Source organism: Ochotona princeps, chromosome 5, assembly GCF_030435755.1.
Source record: "Ochotona princeps isolate mOchPri1 chromosome 5, mOchPri1.hap1, whole genome shotgun sequence".
Taxonomy (NCBI): Eukaryota; Metazoa; Chordata; class Mammalia; order Lagomorpha; family Ochotonidae; genus Ochotona; species Ochotona princeps.
In genome coordinates this window covers 49,941,453-49,967,827 of record NC_080836.1, presented here as the reverse complement: position 1 = coordinate 49,967,827, position 26,375 = coordinate 49,941,453, and the positions used below count along the sequence as shown (strand labels likewise).

At 42.8% G+C, this 26,375-nt stretch overlaps 2 protein-coding genes across 6 annotated transcripts; one reads left to right on the top strand and one right to left on the bottom strand.

Moving 5' to 3' along the window:
- The first annotated feature begins 304 nt into the window (after positions 1-304).
- Positions 305-10,330, top strand: METTL5 (methyltransferase 5, N6-adenosine). Of its 3 annotated transcripts, XM_004577078.3 has the most exons (8): positions 350-381; positions 503-659; positions 1,994-2,108; positions 2,453-2,634; positions 4,032-4,114; positions 5,769-5,820; positions 9,680-9,729; positions 10,107-10,330. In XM_004577078.3, exons 2-8 carry the CDS (start codon positions 551-553, stop codon positions 10,143-10,145), a joined length of 630 nt encoding a protein of 209 aa, XP_004577135.1. In that variant the 5' UTR covers positions 350-381; positions 503-550; the 3' UTR covers positions 10,146-10,330. The 3 variants fall into 3 exon arrangements, with proteins under 3 accessions (XP_058520592.1, XP_058520591.1, XP_004577135.1); XM_058664608.1 differs by having other exon boundaries at positions 306-659; XM_058664609.1 differs by lacking the exon at positions 5,769-5,820 and having other exon boundaries at positions 305-659; positions 10,107-10,187.
- On the bottom strand, positions 8,755-25,835 carry SSB (small RNA binding exonuclease protection factor La). Of its 3 annotated transcripts, none has more exons than XM_012931486.3 (12): positions 25,698-25,835; positions 24,264-24,356; positions 19,091-19,194; positions 14,956-15,130; positions 14,421-14,528; positions 14,238-14,338; positions 12,418-12,489; positions 12,054-12,096; positions 11,577-11,717; positions 11,072-11,258; positions 10,803-10,934; positions 8,755-10,299 (listed from the first exon to the last, which is right to left on the bottom strand). In XM_012931486.3, the coding sequence occupies exons 2-12, from the start codon at positions 24,327-24,329 to the stop codon at positions 10,211-10,213; spliced, it is 1,218 nt and encodes a 405-aa protein (XP_012786940.2). In that variant the 5' UTR covers positions 24,330-24,356; positions 25,698-25,835; the 3' UTR covers positions 8,755-10,210. The 3 variants fall into 3 exon arrangements, with proteins under 3 accessions (XP_012786940.2, XP_058520590.1, XP_058520589.1); XM_058664607.1 differs by having other exon boundaries at positions 24,264-24,338; XM_058664606.1 differs by having other exon boundaries at positions 24,264-24,372; positions 25,698-25,789.
- Between the last annotated feature and the right edge of the window lie 540 nt (positions 25,836-26,375).

Below are 26,375 nucleotides of genomic sequence, written 5' to 3'. Positions count from 1 at the left end.
TGGCGGAAGACACAAAGGTGTGAGAGACAAGAAGCTACGAGAGCACTCCGGGCCGTAAACGTAATTTTCACTGTCTCTCCTGGATTATTCTTATTATTCTCTTTCTCTCACGTCGCTCGGTCCTGTGAGGTCCTGCAGATATTCGAACACAGAGGAGGAAGAACTTGCGTCAGAGGCCCTGCAGTAGACCTGCCTGAGGTGATGCTGAGGCGCTCCAGTTGTCAGCGGAACCCGGATGCCTGGCACAAGGTGCAGGTCGGCGCTGCGCCGCTGGGCGGCAGAGACGCGTGCGCAACGGCGCTTCCGGTCTCCAGCCGCAGTGCCAGCCGCCACCTGAGGGGTGGGAGACGCGGCGAGCGGGACCCGGAAGTGGCTCGAAGGGTGCGTGGGCTACCCGCAGGCTGTCCCCGAGGAACCGGGGTGACCCCGCGTCTTCTGGCCCTCCGCCGGGCGGGGGCGTTGACGGGCGAGATTAAAGTTTTTTTTTTTTTTCTCTCTGCAGATCCGTGCCCTTAAATCGCGCGATCCCCCACTAATATTTTTTTTTTAAATGAAGAAATTAAGGCTGAAGGAACTGGAGAGTCGCCTTCAACAAGTGGATGGATTCGAAAGGCCCAAGCTCCTTCTGGAGCAGTATGCGACCAGGCCGCACATCGCAGGTAGGGCGGCCGGCGGCTCCACGTGCGGGCGCCCCGAGCTGCAAATAAAACAGGAGGATGCCAGGAGTGCAGGGGTGAGTTCTCCGCAGGAGCGCGGAGCGGGTCCAGGAGGGCTGCCTGGGCGACGCAGCCACGGACACACTGTGGTCGCTTGATTTTCTGTATGTCCTGGAACCCTGTCAGACGCTGCGCCAGGCAGCTTTCTCATCACACTGTCAGCTTCAGACACAGCTGACTTCTCGCCCCTGCACGCGAGGAGCTCCATCGGTATCTGCTACAGAGCGGTTTCCTTCTGCATTTGCCAGGGAAAGGACCTGCCCAAAAACGAATTCCAAGAGTTGAGGGCAGGTAGGCTGAGTCGAACCAAACCCAAGGGGCTGGCTGTGGCAGGATGAGGATGCATTTCCGTTTAAACACAGTATTTTAACAATTAGCCTGTTGTTTCGTGCCAGATTTTAATAATGGGAATACAGGAGGAAGCACGGGAAAAGCCATTAATATTTCATAAACACGTTCCCAAAGTCGTTGAGAAGCCTTAAGACAATTTGATGGGCGCACCTGCAAGCAGGAATGTGTCTAAACTACCAGTGAAAGACAAGGAGAATGTGTGCATACCTTTAGGTTGATGTCATGATTCCAACCACAATTTTGGGATTGCCAGGCATCCGTGAGGGCCAGCCTCCTGGCTAGGAGTTGTTCCTGGTTAGCTTCTCCTGTGTCAAATCCGTTGTGTTGGAAAGATCTTCGTGCTCCCAGCGTCCTCTCCTCAGCTCCTCAGTGGTTATCAGGCCCCTTTGCTGAGAGTCTGAAGGTGCTATGGTAGAAGCTTAGGCTATCTATTCCCTGCCGATAAGTGTTGCATCAAATATTGTGCACTGAGGTTAACGGTTTGAGATTAGTGGTTCCTAGACTTGCTAATGTTCCAGAAGAGTAACATTTCAAAATTGTCTTATATCCTTACGTCTCAACAAGGAAGGATATTGTAAACCTGCATTAACCATTCCTTCATAAAAATACTTCCCCATCAAAGAACGGAAAGGTGCGTGCGTGCATGGCAGTGTTCTGAAGTGACTGAGCAAAATCAGCACGTTGATTCCTCCTTTGACTCAAGGCCTTTCTTGGCGTTGTCAGCACACACTTGCTATGAACCACTGGTGTGGGTTGCTTTCCTCGATGGTGCCTCTAACTACAGCAATAATTGTACCTTTTAAAGGCAATCTGGAAAGGTATTTGGGGGAGAACTAAGTGGAAGACATGATTGTGAAGTCACTTGAACAAAGTGAATTTGAGTCCTTGCCTTGCTCACTTATGCTATTTCCTCTTTATTATTTTAGCATGTATGTTGTATACAATCCATAACACATACGATGACATTGCAAACAAAGTGGTTGCAGATCTAGGATGTGGCTGTGGAGTGCTTAGCATCGGAGCTGCCATGTTAGGAGCTGGGTAGGTGATCCCATATACACTTTTGGGTATTGAGTGACTTTAATAAACATAGTATCAACTGTAAATCATATTTATGAGACTCTGCTGTATGAGATGGGGTGGGGCTTAAGAATCTGATATGGATCACATTTTGAAGGAAAGAAGCTCAAAAGTAAAAAAAAAAATTTAAGTGGTAACAGAAGTCCCTTTTATGCAAAGCTGTTTCTAACTACTGTCAGGTGAGGAAATCATGCTCTTGGGAGCAACACTTACACTTCCTCTGCAAACTGGGTTAAAAAGGTAGTAAAATAGCTAGTGTTGTTGTTACATACTGCTCATCTGTGTACTGTGTTTTTTGTTTACAGACTTTGTGTTGGATTTGACCTAGATGAAGATGCGCTGGAAATCTTTAACAGGAATGTGGAAGAGTTTGAGTTAGCAAATGTTGACATGGTGCAATGTGATGTGTGCACATTATCGAACAGGATGCCCAAGTCTTTTGATACAGTAATTATGAATCCTCCCTTTGGGACCAAAAAGAATAAAGGTTGGTAACAAGAATCAGTTGTACTGGTGTTGTTGCAGAAAAACAAGTTTTTTTTTTTTTTAATTATTGCTTTTAAAAAATTTTATTCATTTACTTTTTAATTGGAAAGTCAGATTTACAGAGAGAAGGAGAGGCAGAGAGGAATGGTTCACCTCCAAGTGGCCCCAAGGAGCTGAGCCAGCTGATCTGAAGCCAAGAGCCAGGAGCTTCTTCTGGTTCTCCCACGTGGGTGCAGGGTCCCAAGGCTTTGGGCCGTCCTCAACTGCTTTCTCAGGCCACAAGCAGGGAGCGGAAAGGCAAGTGCAGCAGCCAGGATACAAACCAGCACCCATATGGGATCTGGCTGTTGCAAGGTGAAGATTTAGTGACTAGGTCACCTTGCCCAGAAAACCAAGTTTTAAAACCCACTGTTCATTGAATATCCCAGTCTCCTGTGTAGTAACTATGTATCCCTATTTGTTTACTGAATGGCTGGGAATTAAGTTTTTCAATTTTTCTTTTCATTAATTTGTATTACATAGTCTCACTCATATTCCCCATTTACTTTTTTCATATTTTTTAAGAGATTTGTTAATTTTTATTGGAAAGGCAGATATATAGAGAGGAGGAGAAAAAGAGAGGAAGATCTTCCATCTGATGATTTACTCCCCAGGTGACTGCAACAGCCAGAGCTAAGCTGATCTAAAGCCAGGAGCCTGGAGCCTCTTCTGGGTCTCTCATTTGGGTGCAGGGTCCCAAGGCTCTAGGCCATCCTTGACTGCTTTCCCAGGCCACAAGCAGGGAGCTAAATGGGAAGTAGGGCCACCAGATTAGAACCGGCACTCATGGGATCCTAGGGCATGAAAGGCGAAGACTAGCCAGTAGGCTACCATGCTGGGTTCCCCCTCCACTTACTTTTTGAGAGTAATTTTCCTTAGCCTTGTAATTACAAACCTGTAAAGGACTGTATAGTTTTAAAACCTGCTTTTGATGCCTTCTTATACCCAAGGGTTTTGAAATATGTCCATTAGTACCATTAATGGTATGTGTAGAGTGAGCAAGGCCAGCAGGAAATCAGAAAGTAGAGAAGGCATGAATGTTTGGGAAAGCTCCAGCCCTCTAAGGAGAGCATTCTGACCACTGTTACCCTGTTTGTTTCCTTCTAATCTTTTGAAAGTCATTAATTTGGGATATAGCACTAAAATTTTCACTTTAGACTTGTTTCACTAAGAAAGAAAATTCCTAGTTTTCTGCTACGAACTTTAAAATATTTTATTGGTACCCTGCTCATGGCACAAAGAATTTGAAGTGGCTATTTTGGAGTCTGAGAAAAAAAAATTTCTAAATCTTCTTCGTGTCATCTTCAATTTTGATAAGAGGGTCATGATGTTGAGAAAGAATTTGCTGTGCTCCTCCAGGGAAAGATATGGCTTTCCTCAAGACTGCTTTGGAAATGGCAAGGACAGCAGTATACTCCTTACACAAATCATCAACCAGAGAAGTAAGTTCAGATCATCAAGATATTTCATGTCACTTATTTTTAAACTCATGACAGTGTTTTAAAGATTTGCTGTGAATACTAAATACCGCAGTATCTATTTCCCCTGACCTGTATGACATCTGGCACTTAGAAACTGAGCTTTCCCTTGAACCAGCAGGCACCTATGATTAGCTTTCTTCCAGCCTGTATGACTAACTTCTTTCATCAAAAATTTGTTTGGATATCAATCTTTGCTAGGAGTGCAACCACAAATCTGGGGTAGAGAAGTAGGATTTAACAAAGGTTACACAATGTTCTGGTTTGCTGGGGTAAGTCACGGTTGAGCCTATTTGTCCTCATGTCTTTAGGGGACATGTGTGGACCTAAGGTATACAAGTAAGGCCTGGTTTCTAAAAACACTGAGCCTGAAGTGATACACACCTGAGTTCAGAAACTACGTATTTCATTATTTTTGCTAGCAGGTAACACGTTTGGGTATATAAAATATTTTCCAGGATATTGCAAGAAGGGACAGTCCTGTTTTTTTTGTTTGTTTGTTTGTTTGTTTTTTAAGATTTCTTTTTATTGCAAAGTCAGATATATAGAGAGGATAGACAGAAAGATCTTCTGTCCGTTGATTCACTCCCCAGGTGGCCACAATGGCCAGATCTGAGCTGATTCAAAGCCAGGAGCCAGGAGCTTCTGGGTCTCCCACGTAGGAGCAGGGTCCCAAGGCTTTGGGCCGTCCTCTACTGCTTTCCCAGGCCACAAGTAGAGAGCTCGATGGGAAGTGGAGCTGCTGGGATTAGAACTGGAGCCCAAATGGGATCCCAGACTGTTCAAGGCAAGGATTATTAGCCACTAGGCCACCACGCCAGTCCATTTTTAAGAGTCAGTATTGCATGCCGATTAAGAACACCAGTTGTGAAGCAGACTGCCTGCAAGCTTCCAGTCTTTTTCCAAAGACCATGGTTTTTGTTTGTTTTTTCTTAAGATTTATTTATTTGAAAGGCAAACTTACATAGAGACAGAGAGAAGTTTTCCATTTCCTGGTTCACTTCCCAAATAGTCATAATATCCAGAGCTGGGCTGGTCTGAACCCAGAATTCAGGAACTTCAACCAAGTCTTCCAAGTGGACACAGAGGCCTAAAGATTTGAGTCATCTTTCCCTGCTTTTCCAGGCGCATTAGCAGGGGGCCGGATTGGAAGTGGAGCAGCCAGGACTTGAACTGGTGCCCATATGGGATACTGGCACTTCAAGTAGAGGCTTAACCTACAATGCCATAGCACCAGCCCTGGTTTTTTTTTTTGGGGGGGGGGATTTGGATTTATTTTCAGAAACCATGCTCTAATATATTCTCTCATGCTGCCACTGAATAGCCTGTGGACCTTGATCTCTGTTAATAGGATTCCAGAAGAATGCTGTGTCTTAATGAAATAAGGTTGCAGAATTGAATGAGTACATTATATACTTCAATTGATTTCTGAAAGTTTTATTAGATTTAATATGTAATTTAGTTGATTGCTAAATACATTAAAATGTACTTTCAAAATACTGTCCATTTAAAACTTTTATGATTTCTTATACATTTTGAAGTTTGAAAAGTATCAGTTAAAAGCAATTTTTAAATATCATTATTTGAAAGTTTATATTAAAATGTTATTTATGTTTAGCATATTCAAAAGAAAGCTGCAGAATGGAAAATCAAGATAGATATTATTGCAGGTAAGAAATCCTAACTTTAGTTACCTTAAAGAGCCAACATAGATTAACTCAACCAAAATTTTTACTTGTAAGTGCAGTGAAAATATGCTAGAGAATGTTTTTCATTGGGAAAATGTGCATGACTGAAAATGGCCTGGAAATGCAGTCTGCACAGGGTGAGTATGCTTCAAGGTGTGCCTGAGACTATCCTAGTGTTTGTATTTCACTGACAGTTTCTATAGCTCCCCAGTACTTGGTCACCCACGCTCAGACTGAATATCATATATCATAGTGACTAAAACCAGGAGCTTGGAGCTGGTTGACCCTGACTTAACAGCCATTCATTAAAAACACCACACTATTCCCAGATAAACTAATCCCCTCCCCACTATAAAAATTTAGTAAGGGAATTTTTAGAGGCTTGCTTTAGCAAGGCAGAAGAAGGCTAAGAACCATGAATCCCATTTAACTTCTTCTAAATAAAATCTCTATTACCTCAGACCATTTTTCTGTTTACAAAAGTTGGTTTCCCAAGCTATATGCTTTGTAGGCTTAAGGAGAACTAAACCTCTAGTGAGGATTCTGGAACTTAATGGTGAGAAGATAATATTCTGGCAGATGGGAAGTAGATTTTGAGCCAAAAGCACAATCTGTGATATGCAGCGTCATCAATCATGCAGTTTCTCCTCCAACCAGAACACTTTTGAGACTGAGGAAATGCAGTCATTCAAGAACAAAAGACTGAAGTTGAGACCTAAGGCCAACATTTTGATAAAACAGCTTCAGAAACCACTTTTTCTAGTATACCTTGCTCCTTAAAATGCAGAAGTGAAGAACTATCTATTAAAAAATATTTATTTTTATTGGAAAGGTAAATCAGATATACAGAGAGGAGGAGAGACAGATCTCTCACCCGCTGGTTCACTCCCCAAATGGCCGTTAACTGCCAGAGATGAGTTGATCTGGATCTCCCACCGGATCAGGTCCCAAGGCTTTGGACCATCCTCTGCTGCTTTCCCAGGCCACAAACAGGGAGCTGGAAGGGAAGTGGAGCAGACACAAACCAGCTCCCATATGGGATCCTGGTGCTTGTAAGGGGAGGAGTTAGTCATTAAGTTATTGTACTAGACTTGTGAAATGTTCTTTATAATTTTTAAGTCAAAACGCTTGACTGACACAAAGCATCCCACAACTTGTGGTTAACATCATTTAAGAGGTAAATAGTAGGGCTTTCCCCTCTATGGTACACTTATCCAAATATAGACCCAACAGCCAAGGCGAAATTTCAATGGATATCCAATCTAGGGTAGAGCCTTTCTCTCCCCAAGGCTGGCTTCCAAAGATACTGAGCTGATAAGACCTGCCCACACATAGTCCACTGGTGTGTTTCTCTATATCCCCAGTGTCTCTCCTTAACTACTAACTTGCATGGTTCCATGGTGGCCTGTGTTCCAGCAGCATTCTCTGGGCAGTCAGCCTTCCAGCTAGGGGAGGGTTTGGATGTCCGATGAAGGTCTTGGGGTGGAAGTATAGGAGAGCTGACAGAGGCATGGATGGTGTGCTGTACCACTAGCTTTCCTGCGAGTATCTTTACTATCTGACTTCCAATAATCTTCACCAGGTGCTGCCTCCAAATACTACTTATATTGTGGTAGGGGAAAAGGAAATAATCATCAGAAAGCATACTTCTGGCCTGGTGTGATAGCTCAGTGGCTAAATCCTCACTTGCAAATGCCTGGATCCCAAATGGATGCTGGTTCATGGCTGCTCCACTACCCACCCAGCTCCCTGCTTATGGCTACGAATGCAGTATAGGATGGCCCAGGGCCCAGCTTAGAGACCTGGAAGAACCTCCTTGCTTCAAATCAGCTCAGCTCTGGCTGTTTTTGCCATTTGGTGAGTGAACCACCAGATGGACGAACTTTCTCTGTTTTTCTCTCCGTAAATCTGATCTGCCTTTCCAATAAAAATAAATCAATCTGAATTAGAAGCATATCTCCGTGCAGCTAACAAGGCTACATTAGTCCTGTGCCCACCCCATCTGTCAGTTGTCACCATGACTTCTTGGGTTGCTCTGCAGAATTGGTCCTGAGTGACACCTGAGTTCCATGGGACACTTTTTCAGAGTTGTGCTGAAGGGAGTTTTCTGGGTACCCAACTGTTGAGAGCACTTCAGGATAGCTGCTACTAAGATTTTAGAAGATCCTCTGGAGCCCCGCCCCCCAGCAGATCCACTAGCTACAACAGCATCAACCCTCTTTGGCAGCTTTTTGAGATAAGGGATCTTCCAAGTTTTACCCACCTTAGCTTTCTGTTTTAGGGTCTGTGTGCAACTTAGGTACCCTGCCAGAGTAATGGTTCTTTTTATTCAAAAGCTTGTTAAAGAGATCCTGCTCTGGAAAAGATTTTAGTGTTTGCCATTTCTTTCTTTCTTTTTTGAAAGATCTATTTATTTTTTTATTGCCAAGTCAAATACAATACACAGAGAGGAGAGACAGAGAGGAAGATCTTCCGTCTGAAGACTCACTCCCCAAGTGACTGCAACAACCAGTGCTAAGCCCATTAAAAGCCAGGCACCAGGAACTTCCTCCAAGGTTTCCCATTTGAGTGCAGGAACTAAAGGCCTTGGGCCATCTTCGGTTGTTTTCACAGACCACAAGCAGGGAGCTGGATGGGAAGTGGAGCTGCCGGGATTAGAACTGGCACCCATATGGGATCCTGGTGTGTTCAAGGCAAGGACTTTAGCCACTAGGCTACTGGACCGGGCCCTGCCATTTCTTTCTAATGCATTTTCGGGCTCCTAGGAAGCTGCAGCCAGAAGGAGCGGAAAGGCCCTGATACACAGCCCTGGATAAAATTGTTTCAATTTCTTAACTGCTGTTAAGAGTCAAAATGACATTTAACTCTTTTCTTTTTTGTGAAAGATAAAACATAAAGAACCACGCTATGATTAAATAACTTTTAATGGATTTTATTGCTAGATTGGGTGATATTCACAAACATCAAAACAGGAGAAGCATAAATTAGAGGTTATATATAACCCAAATAATTTTGAAAACCCTAAGAGTACAGTAAGGGAAATATGATTTTTAAACAGTAAACTTACCATGAATCGGCCCTTTGGTGTTAAACATGTTAGGGTTCATAATGTCAAAGATCCGTTGATTCTCTTATCATGTTCAGTATTGACATTCCTTATGTAGTTTAAGGTGTTACAATAAGTAACACAAAACACCTTTAGCACAGTCCCAATAGAATACCAAAGCAGAGCCCTGATATGCCAGACATGGTCCCCAGACCTTCAACGTTAACATCCATATCACTCAGAACTTACTACAAAAACAGAATTCAGGCTCCATTCCAAACAGAGTAGAATCTGCATTTCAACACCACCTCTGGGTGATTTGATTGTACACTGAACTGCGACCCCACATGGTGAGAACTTGTTATTAAGTATGAAAGGTAAGTATGTTCAGTGCCATCTGTTATAAACAGATCAATGGTAAAAGTACAGAGCATCTACATTATTATTCAAAAGAATATGAAAAATAGGTTTTGAGAGATTAGTAGGAAAATAATTAGCTACTTACTACCACTACTAAAATCTGAATAAGAGAATTTTAAAACTATGATGATTATCAAATTAAATTTGCCATTATTAGTAAGGTCCCATCATCTATTCTAAGTTCTTCTTCGTAACCTCACATTTCACTAAATACCAAAATAGCAGAAATGCTCATCAAATAAACACATGGATAAGTTAAGTGACAGGCTTAAAATGTCTGGCTTACCAGTGTTTAGTATTTTCTCAGTTTTTCTTATAAAGTTTGGTACATGTTTGAAAATATAATTTTACCCTTAATTGGATTTTATTCTACAGAGCTTCGATATGATCTACCGGCATCATACAACTTTCATAAAAAGCAATCAGTAAGTTGGGTTTTGGCCCATCTCTTGTTAATATAGAACTAAGAGATTATTCCTAACACTATCAAGTTATACTAGGTAGAGAGCAAGTCTAAGAAAACAAATAACTGTGGGAAGGGCCCTTGATCAACAGCAGATACTCTAGTTTTAAGTTCTTTCTGAAATGCTTTGTGTACAAAAGGAAAAAATTACTATGTTTTTGGGTTTTTTTATATAGTATATATTTTATTAGTTTCTCTTATTACAAAGGCAATTTACTGGAAGAATCTTCCCTTTGATATTTAAATTATCTTGAATAACAAAGAGAACTACACAATAAAAAAACCACTCTTTTTTAAGTAACATTGACAAGTTAAACAAAAAACTTTCCTTTCTTACAGGTGGACATTGAAGTGGACCTAATTCGGTTTTCTTTTTAAAAGCCTTCAGAGACAAAGCAGCTTAATAGCTAATCAAGAAGAATAGAAAAATTTTATTTACTAAACTATTGGTCTCCAGCACCATTTTCTGTTTTCTGTTGTTTTGATGCAGGTTCCTCTTTGTCTGTTTCTTCTCTAGCTCTTTTTACTGGACCTATTCAATAACAGAATAAATTTTGTTAAAACAAGCACTAAATTTTAACATTAAGCATAATTACTAATTATGTTAAAATATCTATCCATTTATTGCGAAAGGAGGGAGAGTCAAAGATCTTGAATCCACTTATTGACTGCCTAGTTAGCAGCAATGGCAATGGCTAGGCCAGTTTGCAACAGGAGCCTGGTCCTTCATCCGCACTGCCCACTTGGGTGGCAGGACCTAAGCACTGGACCATCTTCCAGTGCCTCCCAGGGACAACACTGTCAGAACAGCTTAACCAACTGAACCACAATGCAGGACTCTGATAATCTGTTTAAAAGATTAGTAATAACTTGCTTCCAAAAATGAGCGAAGACTTTTTCTTTGGTACAGATTATCTAACTGCTGAACTTATCCCCCACACTTATCTCACTCACACGCAAGTCGGGAAACCACATTCCTTTCTCTCTGATAAATAATTTCTCATGAAACAACCAAAAGACTTGGAAAAAACATACCAGTTTCATCATTTTCATTAGGTTCATCATCACTACCAAATTTCGTTTTCTTCCCTTGAAACTGTACTTTTCCTTTAGCAGGCGCAGGTGGGGCAGCTTTATTTCCCTTTCCTTTCCCTTTAAATTTGCGACCTGTAGAGACATAACTGAGAACTTGGCAAAGAAAACTCTTAAGTCACTTGTCCACATTTTGGAATACTGATTAAGGTTTTGACTCAAGCAAATGAGTTAAAATAACCAAACTGTTAAAGAAAAGCTAAATGAATGACCTTTTGACTTCCACTTGTTTAGTGATTCTTGCTGATCTTCTATGATTTTTTTCAATGCTGTTTTTTCCACTTCCCCTTCCAGTATCTCCCAGGTCACTTCTTTGTTCCTTAGTTGCAGGTTACCATTATTTGCTTCTTTGGCTTTGTCGAATGCTTCCTTGGCTTTTTCTTTAAATAGAATTATTCCCTGCACCAAAAACAAAATGAAAGCCATGCAGCTAAGTTTCACAAATTAATTTTCTCAATAGCTCTGCCCTGCAGATCTGTGCCATTACTACTTTCAGCTAAAATACTGAATATTGTAATTCGAGTCACCAATATTCGAGTCACCAATACCAACAGTTACTCATAGCAAAGGAAACATAAGATACAATGCCCAGTGACAGGAATAACAAAAAGAAAACAGATAAAATTATTTTAATAAACATAGCTAAAAAGATTTTTTTTACTAGTTTTTAACCAGAGATTTAAAAATATCACTTAAAGCATATGAATGTTTCCAAACCTCTTTTGCTCCTCTGACGAAGTCTATCCATTTTATTTCACCATGGTTTGAAAAAAGGATGTGCAGATCTTCTCTACAGGTCTGATCATCCAAGTCACCCGAAAATTTCAGTAAGCATCCAATCTTCTCTTCTAGAGATTTCTACAAACACATACAAGGCAATTAAAAACTCCTTAAAAGTAATGGCAAGTCAAAAATAGCGCACATCAACTCTATACCTATACAACACCAAGGCTAAAAGAACCCAAAATATTACTTTAATGATTTCTGATTTTAACTTAATTTCCTCTACAAGTGATATTTAATAAAATGTATAAATCTGGTTATCACGGTATCTTACTGTCATGCAATATAATTTGCATATGACTTTAGTGCAATAATTGGAAATGTTTACATATTTTCTGTAGAAAGTCCTCAACTTTGAACAAATATAGTAACTTCAAATTATATATGTAGTAGGTAAGGAACTGTACTTACCATTTCAGCATCTTCTGCTAACTTCTGTTTTTCTTCTTGCTCTCTACAAATAAAAATACAACAATCAGAAGATGTTCAATTTAAAATAACCTTGATTCTCATCACTACTTAATAACCAAGACCAATCTTTTGGTTTTCTGATCACCCAATTCTAGACTGTACTTCAACACAACCCCTGGATTATAAAGGCATAGTTTAAGCTGAAAAATATCTCTATTTCACTACCAAAAAGATAGGACCCCACTACTGCTACTGCTACTACTAATACTACTACTGCCACCACCTCCTCATCAGCTCTTCCCAAACCACAAATTCTGCCCTTGTCAAAGGTTTAAGAATCACTTGATTAGTTCAACGTACTTACTGTTTAGCTCTTAACTTAGCTTCCACTTTATTTTGCTTTCGTTCTTCATTTTTTTTTGCAAAATAATCTTCCCTAAAGGACACAAATCATTTTGAATTTCAGACACATTACAGCGAGCGATGTCATATCTACTGCGATTCATGCCAGCATGCTAAATAAACAGGCACCAGTTTAAGTCTTGGCTATTCCATTTCCAATCTAGCTTCCTGCAAAAGTGCCTGGAAAAGCAGCAAAAGATAGCTCAATTATGTGGGCCTGCACCTATGTAGGCAACTGGGATGAAGTTCCAGGCTCCTGTTTTCAGCCTGGCCACTGTGGCCAACAGGCAGTGAACCAGTGCCTAGATTGTCGCTTTGTCTGTATCTCCACCTTTTCAAATAAATGAATTGATCATTAAATCATTAAACCCTGACATAAGGGCTTAATTGGCTAATCCTCAGTAAGCTCCGGTATCCCATATGGGTGCCAGTTCGAGTGCCAGCTGCTCCACCACCGATTTACTGATTATGACCTTAGAAAGCAGTAGAGGATGGCCCAAAGCCTTGGGAGCTTGCACCCAAAAAGGAAACCCAAAAGAAGCTCCTGGCTTCAGGCCCGGTGCAGTAGCCTAGTGGCTAAAGTCCTCGCCTTGAACACTCCAGGATCCCATGTGGTTGCTGGTTCTAATCCCGGCAGCTCCACTTCCCATCCAGCTCCCTGCTTGTGGCCTAGGAAAGCAATCGAGGACAGCCCAAAGCCTTGGGACCCTGCTCCCACGTGGGAGACCTGGACAAAGTTCCTGGCTCCTGGCTTTTAATGGGCTTAGCACCGGCTGTTGCAGTCACTTGGGGAGTGAGTCTTCGGACGGAAGATCTTCCTCTCTGTCTCTCCTCCTCTCTGTATATCTGACTTTGCAACAAAAATTTTAAATAAATAAAGAAGCTCCTGGCTTCAGATCAGATCAGCTCTGGCACTATGGCACATGGGGAGGCAACCAGCAGACAGAAAATCTTTCTCTCCTTCTCTTTGTAAAAAACACCTAAAATTTCAAACACTATCATAGTTATTCGTATTTTTAAAATAACACTTTCACTACGATACAATTTCCACACCACAAAAATCATCCTTTTAAATTGTATACTTCATGATTTTTTAGGCTATTCAGAAGTACACAACCAACACCAATTCCCAAGCATTTTCACAATCTCACAAGGTAATCCACACCCATTCATGGTCCATTGGTGCATTTTTCACTATTGTACAGAAATAAACGGAAATCAGAATCATAATAATAATTTTCATCAGATGTAGTACAGTATTTAGAAGATTGGGTATTGGAAACATAGGGAACGATAGCCCTATGTCTAAAGTAAAAATGCTCTGGTTCATCCTCACTTTTATTTCTTTGAAAGACAAAGAAACAGATCTGCCATCTGCTGGTTCATGCCTTAAATGCCCACAGCAATCAAGGCAGTAGCCAGAAACTCCATCCTGATATGGCTTGTGACGTAACCAAGCAGTGTCTTAACCCACTGAATCACAATGGTGACTTGGAAAGCCGAAAATCTTGTATCCAGCATGATTAAGAAGTTTACAAGTAAAATACCAGAAGCTAACCATCTTCATCAGTTGCTAACAATATATAGATTTTAATAAATATTTTCTGATAGTCTTAAAGGACTAGCATACTGACTAAATTTCAAGCAGTCTCAATAGTCTCAAACAGTCCCTAAGAATATTAAAAACACTAGCTTTCATAAAGGATGCTACCACATGCTCCTTCCCAGAGTGTTTCAATTCAATACTTGGTGGCCAGAAGAAACAAAAGCAAATCGACTTACTTGAAAAGTATTAGCAGATCTGTCTCTTTGTACTTCTGGCCAGGGGTCTCTACAAACTTCTTAGCAGATTCAATACAATCAAATACAACAAATATTGATCCCTATAAAAGACAAAATATTTTTTGAAAAGTTGTGTCCTACGTATTATACAACTGGACAGTCTCTATGATCATACTATCATACCTTAAATGCTTTGTGCAACGTTCTTCTCATCTGAATATTTAACACTTGACCTTTGTCTTCTAACCATTCTTTTATGTCATCAAGGGTTGCATCTGTTGGGAAGCCTTTCTGTGAAGAGTGGGAAGAAATGCACAAATAAGGACTTTTCAAGTAAACAATAGGTTATGAACTGTTTCTTAGTATTTAAAAGTCATTATTCAGAATTGATGCAATGGCTGAACTGGCTAACTCTCCACCTCCAAGCTCGGCATCTCACATGGGTGCTGGTTCATGTCCCTGTTGTTACACTTCACATCCAGCTCCCTGCCTATGCCTGGGAAAAGCAGTGGCCAAAGTCATTGGGACCCTGCATCAGTATGGAGTCCAGGAGCAGGCCCCTGTCTCCTAACAGGCCAGCTCGGGACAACTGGGGAGTGAACCAGAGGATGGAAGATCTCTCCCTGTACCTGTTCTCTCTGTGAAAATCTGACTTGCAAATAAAATCTTAAGGAAAGAAAACAAAACAAAAATATTGTATACACCCAAAACCACTTACAATGTAAACAGATCTGTTTTTCACATCATTTTTATACTCATCAGTCACTTCAGGAAGAGGTTTGCTTGGAGATCTTCTGATTTTAGTTTTATCTTCACTGATTTCCATGAGTTCTGCCTTGGATTTGCTTAATGCTTCAACAATTACATTAAAATCTGTTGTTAGACGGTTTAGCCTGAAAGACATAACAAAAGATTCATATATGCACACACACACACACACACACACACACTTAATAATATCATTGTTAAAAGAAAATCCAACCTTTTTTTTTTTTTTTTTTTTTAAGATTTTATTATTATTGGAAAGCCGGATATACAGAGAGGAGGAGAGACAGAGAGGAAGATCTTCCATCTGATGTTTCACTCCCCAAGTGAGCCGCAACGGGCCGGTGCGCGCCAATCCGATGCCGGGAACCAGGAACCTCTTCCAGGTCTCCCATGCAGGTGCAGGGTCCCAAAGCTTTGGGCTGTCCTCGATTCTTCCCCAGGCCACAAGCAGGGAGCTGGATGGGAAATGGAGCTGCCGGGACAAGAACCGGCGCCCATATGGGATCCCGGGGCATTCAAGGCAAGGACTTTAGCCACTAGGCCACACTGCCGGGCCCCAACCATGGTTTTTAAAAAGATTATACCTGTTGCGAGAATCAAGATGGCAGAATAAGGTAAGGACACATTCACACAGAGAAACATTGGCCAGTATGAAACAGAGAGGGCACATTCCAGGATATAGGAGAGAACAGAACAACAGCATAGGGGCACCTGGAGACTGATACTAGAAAGCAGCAGACACAACAGTGTGGCACTGCAGCATCTGATACCCCATTGCATTCAGCCAACGGCGATCTGAACTGCACCAGCAGCCAGAACTCAATCAGCAATCAGCAACAAGGTGAGAAGGGGTGTTCACTGGGAGCTCAGTAGCTGAACCCAGACAAAGAACTACATGTCCTGCTGGTTTCTTTGATTTGACCAGGAACAGGGACAGAGCAGCAGGTCCCAGATGGATGGTGCAAGAACAGGGTGATTTTCACAGCCCAGTCAGCCCCCTAGAGTTGAATTGGGCGCCATTTTGTATAGGGAGACAACAGCAATGGGACAGTGCTGTGCAAGCACTGAGCTGGGAGTGAACTCATGTCTGGCTCAGTGAACTGCAGCAACATGTTATCCTACAGGATTCACCCAAGACAGGTTTGGGTAACCCTCCGACCTGATGGCCAGCAGATCAAGAACTCTATTAGTGGAACATCAGGCACAATTTTGTACAATGTGGCAAAGGTTTTTAAGATTGCAGAGACAGGGGCCCGGCAGCGTGGCCTAGCGGCTAAAGTCCTCGCCTTCAACGCCCCGGCATCCCACATGGGCTATGGGCGCTGGTTCTAATCCCGGCAGCCCCACTTCCCATCCAGCTCCCTGCTTATGGCCTGGGAAAGAAGTCGAGGACAACCCAAAGCCTTGATCCTGCACGCGTGTGGGAGACCCGGAAGAAGTTCCTGGCTCCTGGCTTTGGATCAGCATAGCATTGGCCGTTGCGTTCATTTTGGGAGTGAATCATCAGACGGAAGATCTTTCTCACTGTCTCTCCTCCTCTCTGTATATCTGACTTTCCAATAAAAATAAAAAATTAAATCTTTAAAAAAAAAAAAAAAAAAGATTGCAGGGACAGGCCCCGGCAGCGTGGCCTAGCAGCTAAAGTCCTCCCCTTGAACGTTCGGGATCCCATATGGGCGCTGGTTCTAATCCCAGCAGCTCCACTTCCCATCCAGCTCCCTGCTTGTGGCCTGGGAAAGCAGTGGAGGACGGTCCAATGCTTTGGGACCCTGCACCTGTGTGGGAGACCTGGAGGAAGTTCCTGGCTCCTTGTTCCACATCGGCACAGCACCGGCCGTTGCGCTCCCTTTGGGAGTGAATCATTGGACGGAAGATTATCCTTTCTGTCTCTCCTCCTCTCTGTATATCTGACTTTGCAATACAAATAAATAAATCTTAAAAAAAAAAAAAAGACTGCTGAGCTGGGTGCAAACTCACTGAGCTCAGTCCATTGCATTGGTCCTAAGAGAAAATAATACCAACTTTGGCATCATAAGGATCAAAATAAGTCCAGGTGGCCCTCGGATCTAACAACCAACAAGTTCCTGAAAGATCAGCACCACCAACAAACTAGCTATATATGACTCCTGGTACCTCCATAATCCTGTAACCTGCTCCAACCGGAAATGGGAAAAAGGTACGGACAACGGAACAGCCTCAGCATGGTATCACAGGAAGTAAAGAGTAGTGAGCCAGGAGCTGGGACTACAGAGACCATGGTGGAAATCTAACATAAGAACATAAGTACTCTGGAAGCAGTAGCACAAGTGACTGCAAACAAAGAACTATGTACCAACTACAGAAAGAATGAAGGAAGAATGAAGGAAGCAGAAGAAAGAATCTCAGAATTGGAAGATATTTCCTGTCATCAGGAAGAAACAAACAAAAAGCTGGAAGCAGAGCTGGATCAAGCTAAAAAAAGTATGCAAGAATTGAAACACACTATTAAAAGGCCAAATGTAAGAGTCATGGAGCTCCAGAAAGTGAAGAAAGAGAAGCTGGGTTTAAAAATGTATTTATTGAAGTAATGAGGGAAAATTTCCCTAATCTAACGAACAGAGAAACAACATCCAGGAGGGGCACATAACTCCCAACAGGCTTGACCAAAAGCAATCTTTACCACGACACATAATTAAGCTCTCGTCAATTGAACATAAGGAAAAGATCCTAAAATGGGCATATGAAAAAAATCAATTGACATATAAAGGAATGCCAATTAAACCTCTGACAAGAAACTCTACGGGCCAGAAAAGAATGCAGTGACATATTCTAGGTTCTAAAAGCAAAAAATTGTTGGCCCAGGATAACATACCCAGTAAAGCTTTGTCTTTGAAAATGAAATAAAATTCTTCCACAGTAAGAAAACTTAAAAAAATATGCCTCTTCCAAACCTGCTCTACAAAGGATATTTAAAAGATGTTCTCTTGACAAAGAAGAATAGCACCCACCAAAACCAAAGACAAATGCGAGGAACATCCCAGTAAAATAACAACAGAAGACTTAATCAATGAACAATCTATTGCTAAAATGACAGGACCAGGCCTGGCACAACGGCATAGTGGTTAAAATCCTTGCACTGAACGCACAGGATCCCATATGGTCGCCGGTTCTAATCGCGGTGGCCCCATTTCCCATCCAGCTCTCTGCTTGTGGCCTGGGAAAACAAGTCGATGATGGCCCAAAGCTTTGGGATCCTGTATCCGCGTGGGAGACCCGGAAGAGCTCCTGGCTCCTGGCTTCAGATTGGCTCAGCTCCAGCCGTTGTGGCTGCGTGGGGAGTGAAACATCAGACAGATGATCTTCCTCTCTGTCTCTCCTCCTCTGTATATCTGCCTTTCCAATAAAAATAAATAAATCTTACAATAATAATAATAACAGGACCAAATTACGACCCATGCATATTGACCCTGAATGTAAATGGCTTAAATTCATCAATCAAATGTCATAGTTAAATACACTGGATTCAAAACAAAACAAAACCAAACCCATCTATTTGTTGCCTACAGGCGACATATCTCACCAACAAAGATCAGAGGAAACAATATCTCATGGACTTTTACTTTTTTAAAGTTTCATTCTTCAAAACACTTTATCATTAAATTCTTTTCTGATTCATAGATCATACAGTAGCATCACTGTCTTCAAGAAGGTTCTTGATTTTCTTTATTTAACTTCATGGTGTTAGTATCTATTTTCTTTCTGTTGTTTTGTTTTGTGGCTTTTTATTTAAGGGGATGTATAGTAACTGTGTAATGGAGACTATCATATCCAGATGTGAGGATACAATGCAGTATTCATCTCTACTTCCAGATTAAAGATGGCTTCCCAAAGAAACTGTTAACTATAGCTTGATAACAGGATACTGGACCCTCTGCCAATGTCCATGCCTGCAATGATGGCCATATGGCTGTTCATGAAGAACTATATTAGAATAATAATATAGGGGAAATCAGTGGCAGGGGGAGGAGACTTGAGGAGGAGGTAAGGGAAATCCCTGGACTTATGGAACTGTATCATAAAATGATGATAATAAAAAGAGAGTTTACCTGTTAAATTTTATCATTATCTCCAGAGGTACCCAGCCTTCATCCAGTTTGATTTGTTCCTTTAAAAATTTGTCCCGTGGCAAATTGAAGTCTCCAAAATAATACTGCAAAATAATTACAAAGCACCATGTTTTAATATCAAGTCTAATCTTGAATATTTTTCCTTACTACCACACCACGCTCTATTTTCCAAAAATACAAGCTGCAAAAGGCAACAAACATTATAAAGAAATACTTCTAATGAATTTTTAGAAAGAAAAGATTGGGGTAAGGATTTGCACAGGTTTAGAGAACACTTGGGCTGTCTGCTTCCAGTTTCCGGCTGGTACAGACATTAGCAGGTAGCAGGTAATGGTTCAAATCCTCGAGTCCTTGCCACCCACATGAGAGACTCAGACTGAATGCTGGCTTCTGCCTGCCCAGCTCTGGTTATCTCAGACATCTGAGAGATGCGCCAACTCATATAATCTCTGTCTTTCAAATGAGCAAATAAAATACAACTAAATTGCAGATCACTGAAACAGATGCATCAACAGAGTGAAAATTCTTAAATAAAACTATTTGAAAATATATTTTCGGCCCAGCATGTTAGCCTGGTGGCTAAAAGTCCTCGCCTTGCATGCACTGAAATCCCACATGGACACCAATTCGTATCCTGGCTGTTATACTTCCCATCCTGCTCCCTGCTTGTGGCCTGAGAAAGCAGTAAAGGAAAGCCCAAAACCTTGGGACCCTGCACCCACGTGGAGGACCCAGAAGTTGTTCCTGGCTTCGGATCGGCTCAGCTCTGGCCATTACAGCCACTTAGGGAGTGAACCAGCAGATCTTTCTCTCTGTGTCTCCTTCTCTCTGTAAACCTGACTTCCCAATAAAAATAAACAAATCTGAAGAAGAAAAAACAAACTGATTTAACAAAAAGCCTGCTCAAAACATGGTGAGAGTAGATTGTGAAATAAAAAGAACTAGAATGGCGAGTATTGCAGTTTGGAAGGTTAAACTGCGATACCAACATCCCATGTAGGCACCAACTGGTGTCTCAGCTGCTCCATTCCCCATCCACCTCCCTGCTAATCACCTGGGAAAGCAGTGGAAAGTGGCCCAACTCTCTGGCCGTATGTTACCTATATGAGAGACCTAGATGAAATTCCTGGTTCCTAGATTTGGCCTTGCCCAGCCCTAGCCATAATGGCTATTTGGAGAGTGAACTAGTGGACAAAAGTCCTCTCCTTGTCTCTCTCTGCAGTTCTTCAAGTAAATAAAAAAAGAACAAAGATTTGGAAATAAAAAAGTTCTAGTTTGGAGACCAGCATTGTGATAATAAGAAGCACAGGCATTGGCTGTAGTGCCAAATCTCCCACGGGTACTGGAGGAAAATTGGCAGCTTCACTTTCCTACCTGCTAATGTGCCCAACCACTGCGGCCATTTGGGAAGTCAACCAGTACATGGAAGATGCCCATCTCCCCCTTGATGCTTTTATTTTTACTATTTTTACAAAGATTTTATTTTTATTGCAAAGTCAGATATACAGAGAGGAATAAAGACAGAGAGGAAGAACTTCCATGCACTAGTTCAATCCCCAAGTGACTGAAATGGCCAGAGCTGAGCCAGTTCAAGGCCAGGAGCCAGGAGTTTCTTCCACATCTCCCATGCAGGTTCAGGGTCCCAAGGCTTTGGGCCGTCATCAACTACTTTCCCAGACCACAAGCAGGGAGCTGGATGGGAAGCAGGGACATGAACCAGCACCCATAAGGTATCCTAGGTGTGTTAGGCAAAGACCTTAGTCACTAGGTTACCGCACCGGGCATACACCTCTTTATTTTTATGACTTATTTTTATTGGAAAGGCAGATCAGATTTATGGAGAGGAGAGACAAAGATCTTCCATTAACTGGTGTCCTCCCCAAATAGCTGCAACGGCCAGAGATGAGCTGATCTGAAGCCAGGAGCTTCTTCCAGGTCTCCCATGTGGGTTCAGAATCCCAAAAATTTGGGTCATCCTCTACTGCTTTCACAGGCCATAAGCAGGGTCTGGGTGGGAAGTGCAGCAACCAAGACACAAACACTGACACCCATATGAGATCCCAACACTTGCAAGGTAAGGATTTAGTCATCGAGTCATTACACTGGGCCCAGAAGATGTCTCTTATCTCTCCCTCCTGTCACTGTTTCAAATAACTAAATATAAGAAGGGAAAAAATATCCTACAGAGAGAAAGAGAGGATGGAAGGAAAGATGTGTTAGAGACCAGTATTGTGTCTCAGTGAGTTAAGCTGCCACTTGCAACACTGGTATCACATTTCAAGAGCACTGGCTGCAATCTAAGCTACTCTGCTACTGACCTAGCTTCCGGTTAAAGCACCTTGAGAGGCAGTGATGATGGCTCTAGACTTGGGCCCCACCAACAATGTGGGAGACATGTATTTCCTGATTCCAGGCTTCAGCTTGCACCAGCTCTGGCTGTGCAGCCATTGTGCAACTGAACCAACAGATGGAAGACCTCCCACGGTTTCTCTGCCTTTCAAATAAATGAATCTTTTAAAACACTGCAGCACAATAAACTTCCTTCGGGACTAGGGAGAGGAGCTTTCTCTGGTCCTTGCCTGGTCCCGACTTTGGGTCCCCACCCCCTCTCGTAATAACCATCAGGATCGCTCCAGAAACCCCTCAAAACAAACAAACAAAAAAACTAGCATAGGTAGACAGAGAACAACAAGAAAAGCTTAGAAATTGACAGGAAACGGTCAGCGGGGATGCACTTATAACTCACTGGTTGGGACACAAAGATTAGTTACTCCTCACTGGGGTATTAAAGATTTCTCTGCACACCCCTCCTAAAACTGTTCACCTAAACTGTTGACATATGTCTTGTTAGAGTTATAGAGTTAGACTGCCTGAAAAACAGCCAGGTTCAGCAAAATCATGCTCCAATGTTATAAACTGCTAAATACTAAAATGAAAATAGACAAGAGACAGCTGAATAGTAATCTATAGCCATTTTAACGTGTATAGAACCCTGTTGTATATAAACTAATAATTGAAATGTCAATGTAGAAGTCACAAGATGTGGTTCAGAACTTGTATTTTTTTTTCTCTTTTTTTTTTTCTTTTAACATATTGGCTACTTAATATCATGTCAACTAATTCCATAACGTTATAAATTGTTACTGATGTAATGTCAGGGCTTTTAATTGATCGGGATGACACTCTGCCAGCTCTACCTTCAGACCAGAGATGGTCTCCCCAAGAAACCGTTGAACTTATCTGGACAATAATATGCTGGACTTTATGCTTGGTAGATGCTTGCAATGAAAGAATTTCAACTCAATTTGAACTGTTGTAATGCAACAAGGTTGAGGAATCCACCATGGTGAGTGGTTGGAGAGGGAGGGGGGGAAATCCCAGTGCCTATAAAACTGTGTCACATAATGCAATGTAATCAATAAAAAATAAATAAATAAAACTAAATAAAACACTGCAGCATATAAAAATATTAATACGGCTTTCATTTTTTATGCTAGGTGGTGTCAAGTTATTAGGGAGATATAAGGCTTTTTAACAGACATCTTTATTATTGTTCTAAATTTACATTTTGCATATTTTTAGTATTTATTTTTATAACAGAAATAGAGGGGAGGGGACACAGATGAATTTCCTCTATTTGCTGGTTCACTCCCCCAATACAACAACTAGGGCTAGGTCAGGCTGTAACCAGGAACCACATCAGTATCACGGGCCCATCTACTTGCACCATCTTCTGCTGCCTTCCTGGTAGCATCAGCAGGGAGGTGAACTGTTATGCAGGACAGCCAGAACTCAACAGGCATTCTGATATGAGATGCTGGCAATCGCAAAGGGTGACCTAACCCTCTGTGCCACAACACCAGTCCCTGTTCTAAGTGCTAAACACAGAATAATTTGTATTTGTCTCCACAATTTTTGAGAAAACTAAAAAGTAGTCATGAAAATGGAGATAGGGGGAAAAAAAACCCACACCAAAAAAAAAAAAAACAAAAACGAAAACAAACAAACAAAAAAAAACATGATCTGAGAATTCTCAGTAAACACATAAATTAAAGGATAATTCCTCGAGCAGGCATGACTGACACTATAAGGCTTCAGACTAAAAATTGTAATTAAATGTGAAAATAATGATAACAAGTAAGACTTACGGCCTGTTGCAATGACTTAATAGGTAAATCCTCACCTTGCAAGCACCAGGATCCCATAAGGGTGCTGGTTCGTGTCCTGGGTGCTCCACTTCCTATCCAGCTCCCTGCTTGTGGTCAGGGAGAACAGCAGAGGATGGCCCCAAAGCTCTGGGACCCTTTACTTGTGTGGGAGACACAGAAGCTCCTGGCTTCTGAATCGGTTCAGTTCTGACCATTGTGCCACATGGGGAGTGAACAAGCAGATGGAAAATCTTTCTGTCTCTCCTCTATAAATTTCACCTGCCTTATTAATAAATAAATCATCAAAAAAACCACTTTGAAAACAGGTACTATAACATTATAATAGCTGAGAACTGATTAAGCAGGAAAAAACCTACCAGGACCTTCAAAATGCAAAGCATTATTTAACAAGGATTCTTCATGTTATCTCATAAAGACAGCACTAGTACTGCCCCCATGTGACAGACTTAGAAGCTCAATTAAGGGATAATTTAGCAACCACTCTACAGTGTTACCTTCTGGAATGTCTTACAGCTCCTGAGTTATATAACCTGGCCCTACCAATCTAAAACACTAGTGTATGTTCAAAGAAGCAAAAACCAAATATTGAACAGCCCTACATACTGAAATTATGTGTTCTTTCTGTATTTATCTTGAGGCCCTCAAACTTCCTTGCAGGGACAGTCTTGGCACAGTGGTTAAGTTGCAGCTTGCAATATCCCAATGCCTGCTCTGTGCCCCAGGGCTGTATTCCTATCCCATACACCTGTTAGTGAACCCCCTGAGAGGGAGCAGGGGTGGCTCAACAAGTTAGGTCCCTGCCATCCTTGTGGGAGACCTGCATTGTCCTTTGAACTGCCAGCTTTGGCCCAGCCCAGCCTTGGTTCCCGATACTAGGGGGGAGTAAATCAGCAGGTGGGAGATCTTTCTGTCTTTCCAATGAACTATTAAAATTTAAGTTGCCACCCAAGGAATCTGCTTTTCAAACAGTGCAAGAAGCATACCTCAATTTGATGGCAGATTTTGGCCTCCAGCGCAGCCATTTTCTCACTCTCGCCGTTTTCAGCCATTCCAGTTTCCTGTAAAGTACCCCAAATCTGAAGACCAGAAAGAGATTGTTAAAAGTTTTTAGTTTCACAATTCTCAGATACCCGAGAATAACAATAGTTTGGAATAAGTGATGGAAAGCTGATCCATCACCATCTCTTTGGGTAAATTGGTGAGCAAACACGCCCACCAGCCTCCTGTCGGCCAAACGTTTCCAGCTTTAAACAGATCACTGTTTGCTATGGTTCTAGCACTATTTGTTTGGTGACAATCGTGTCCCTTTGAAAATTAGTCACAACTGACTTAACAAAAATTATTAACAATTTTGCAACATAATTTCTTAAGATTCAAAAAAAGTCCAAATATCATATCCGTGAAACTTTGGTTCACTTAGATTTTGTGTATTAACAAATATTCAAAACCAAAAATTTCAGCATAGGAAAACAAACCACCCTGATGTGGAGGGGACCTGTAGGGTGAGACAACAGTGCAGCTAAATACACTGGTTCACATTATGGCAGTTTCCCGTTTCCTATCCCTGACATTCACACGGCGGTAAAAATAAAGTCAGAAGCCAAGTCTTCCACTCAATAACCCACCCAGTCATCCACACGACGCAAAAGTACATTCAGAACTCATCAAGGACACTTGCTATCAGTGGAGTGATGTACTACTGTCAGTACATTCAGATACACTGTAAACGCTATTCCATAACCCGGATCCACATCGGGAAATTCCTGCATTGGGGCTCTGCAAGGCGCACATCCGTCCCATTACAGAATTCATGCAACCATCGCTGCGTGTCTGATTACCCAAATCTACCCTCGTAAACTACTTTCGTCATTTGCGGCTGTCTGAAGGCAAACGAGGAGACAAAACAGTTAATACGCTTCCACTCAAGACTTCTCCAGCCCAAAACCTGGAATTTTGCTGCAACGTACACTTGCCCTGAGTGTACAACTAGTAGGGAAATACTACCCACGCGTTCCAGTTCACAGACCAGAAACCTGGATGAGAGTGAATGCGGACTCAAAAGGCCCCACACAACCACGTCGGGGGGAGGGTACACCTGCGGCCTGAGACCGTGGGCCTCCAGTCGGCCCGCAGCCGACCTCCCCAGAAACGTACACAGGAGGTCTTAGTTCTCCGCCTTAGGAGGACTGTGCGGGGACGTGGGCAGCCTCCACGGAAACCCCGAAGGAGCCGGGCGGCGGAGCGTCCACGGCTGTCCCGGGGCCCGGCCACGTGCGGCGCCCGGTTCCGCAGCCTGTCCACGGCCTGCGCCCTCTGCTCCGCGCCCGGCTGCGGCCCATGAGGCTCCCCCGCGGCGGGAGAGGCGAGCAAAGGCAGCGCACGCCCAGGGACCGGCCCAGCAGGCCGGCAGTGCTCACCTCGAAGGTCTCGGCCCCACAGAGCCACGCCACAGGCCACCAGCCACCGCCACTCGAGCCGCGGCGCCGCCGGCTGGCCCAACGCGCTCAAAGAAGATGGGCGCCTTCCCGGCAACCCTCGCGGCGCGGGAGGCGTGGCCGCGGGCGGCCGGGAGGGGCGTGCGGAGCATGCGCGTCGGCCGCCCGCTCCCACGGCCCGCCGAGTGCCGCCCTCTCCGAGAGGGAGTTTAAAAGGAACCGCTGGGACTTTGTGAGGATAAACGTTGATTTTTGAAAAAACTGCAACTTAAGCTAATTCTCCTCCTGGGACACCGGTTCGTGTCCCAGCTGCTCCGCTTCCCATCCAGCCTCCTGCTTACGACCTGGGAAAGCAGCCGAGGACGGCCCAAGTGCTTGGATCCCTGCACCCAGGCTGGCTCAGACCCGCTCCTTCACTGCCTGTCAGCAGTGACAGAGTGGGAGCAGCGGGCTGAACCAGAACACCAAGTCCTCAGCTCAGGTCTCCCACATGGGTGGCAGGAACCATCACAACCATCACTGTTGCCTTCAGGAAGTTGGATCAAAGGCAGAGCAGCTGGGATGTGAACTGGCACTGTACACAGGTGGCAGCTTGACCTGTGGACCACAACACTGGCGTTCTAGCTTGCTGTACACTGGATAAAAGGAGAGGTGAGGTTT

What these genes read in the sequence shown, in the direction of transcription:
- METTL5 (XM_058664608.1), top strand. Translation starts at nt 551, where the DNA reads ATGAAGAAATTAAGGCTGAAGGAACTGGAGAGTCGCCTTCAACAAGTG. An exon ending in GACCAGGCCGCACATCGCAG is followed by an intron (nt 660 to 1,993) that starts GTAGGGCGGCCG and finishes TTATTATTTTAG; the next exon opens with CATGTATGTTGTATACAATC. An exon ending in CAAGATAGATATTATTGCAG is followed by an intron (nt 5,821 to 9,679) that starts GTAAGAAATCCT and finishes TTTATTCTACAG; the next exon opens with AGCTTCGATATGATCTACCG.
- SSB (XM_012931486.3), bottom strand. Translation starts at nt 24,329, where the DNA reads ATGGCTGAAAACGGCGAGAGTGAGAAAATGGCTGCGCTGGAGGCCAAA. An exon ending in AAAACAGATCTGTTTACATT is followed by an intron (nt 14,529 to 14,955) that starts GTAAGTGGTTTT and finishes CACTCTTCACAG; the next exon opens with AAAGGCTTCCCAACAGATGC. An exon ending in GCTAAGTTAAGAGCTAAACA is followed by an intron (nt 12,097 to 12,417) that starts GTAAGTACGTTG and finishes TTTTATTTGTAG; the next exon opens with AGAGCAAGAAGAAAAACAGA.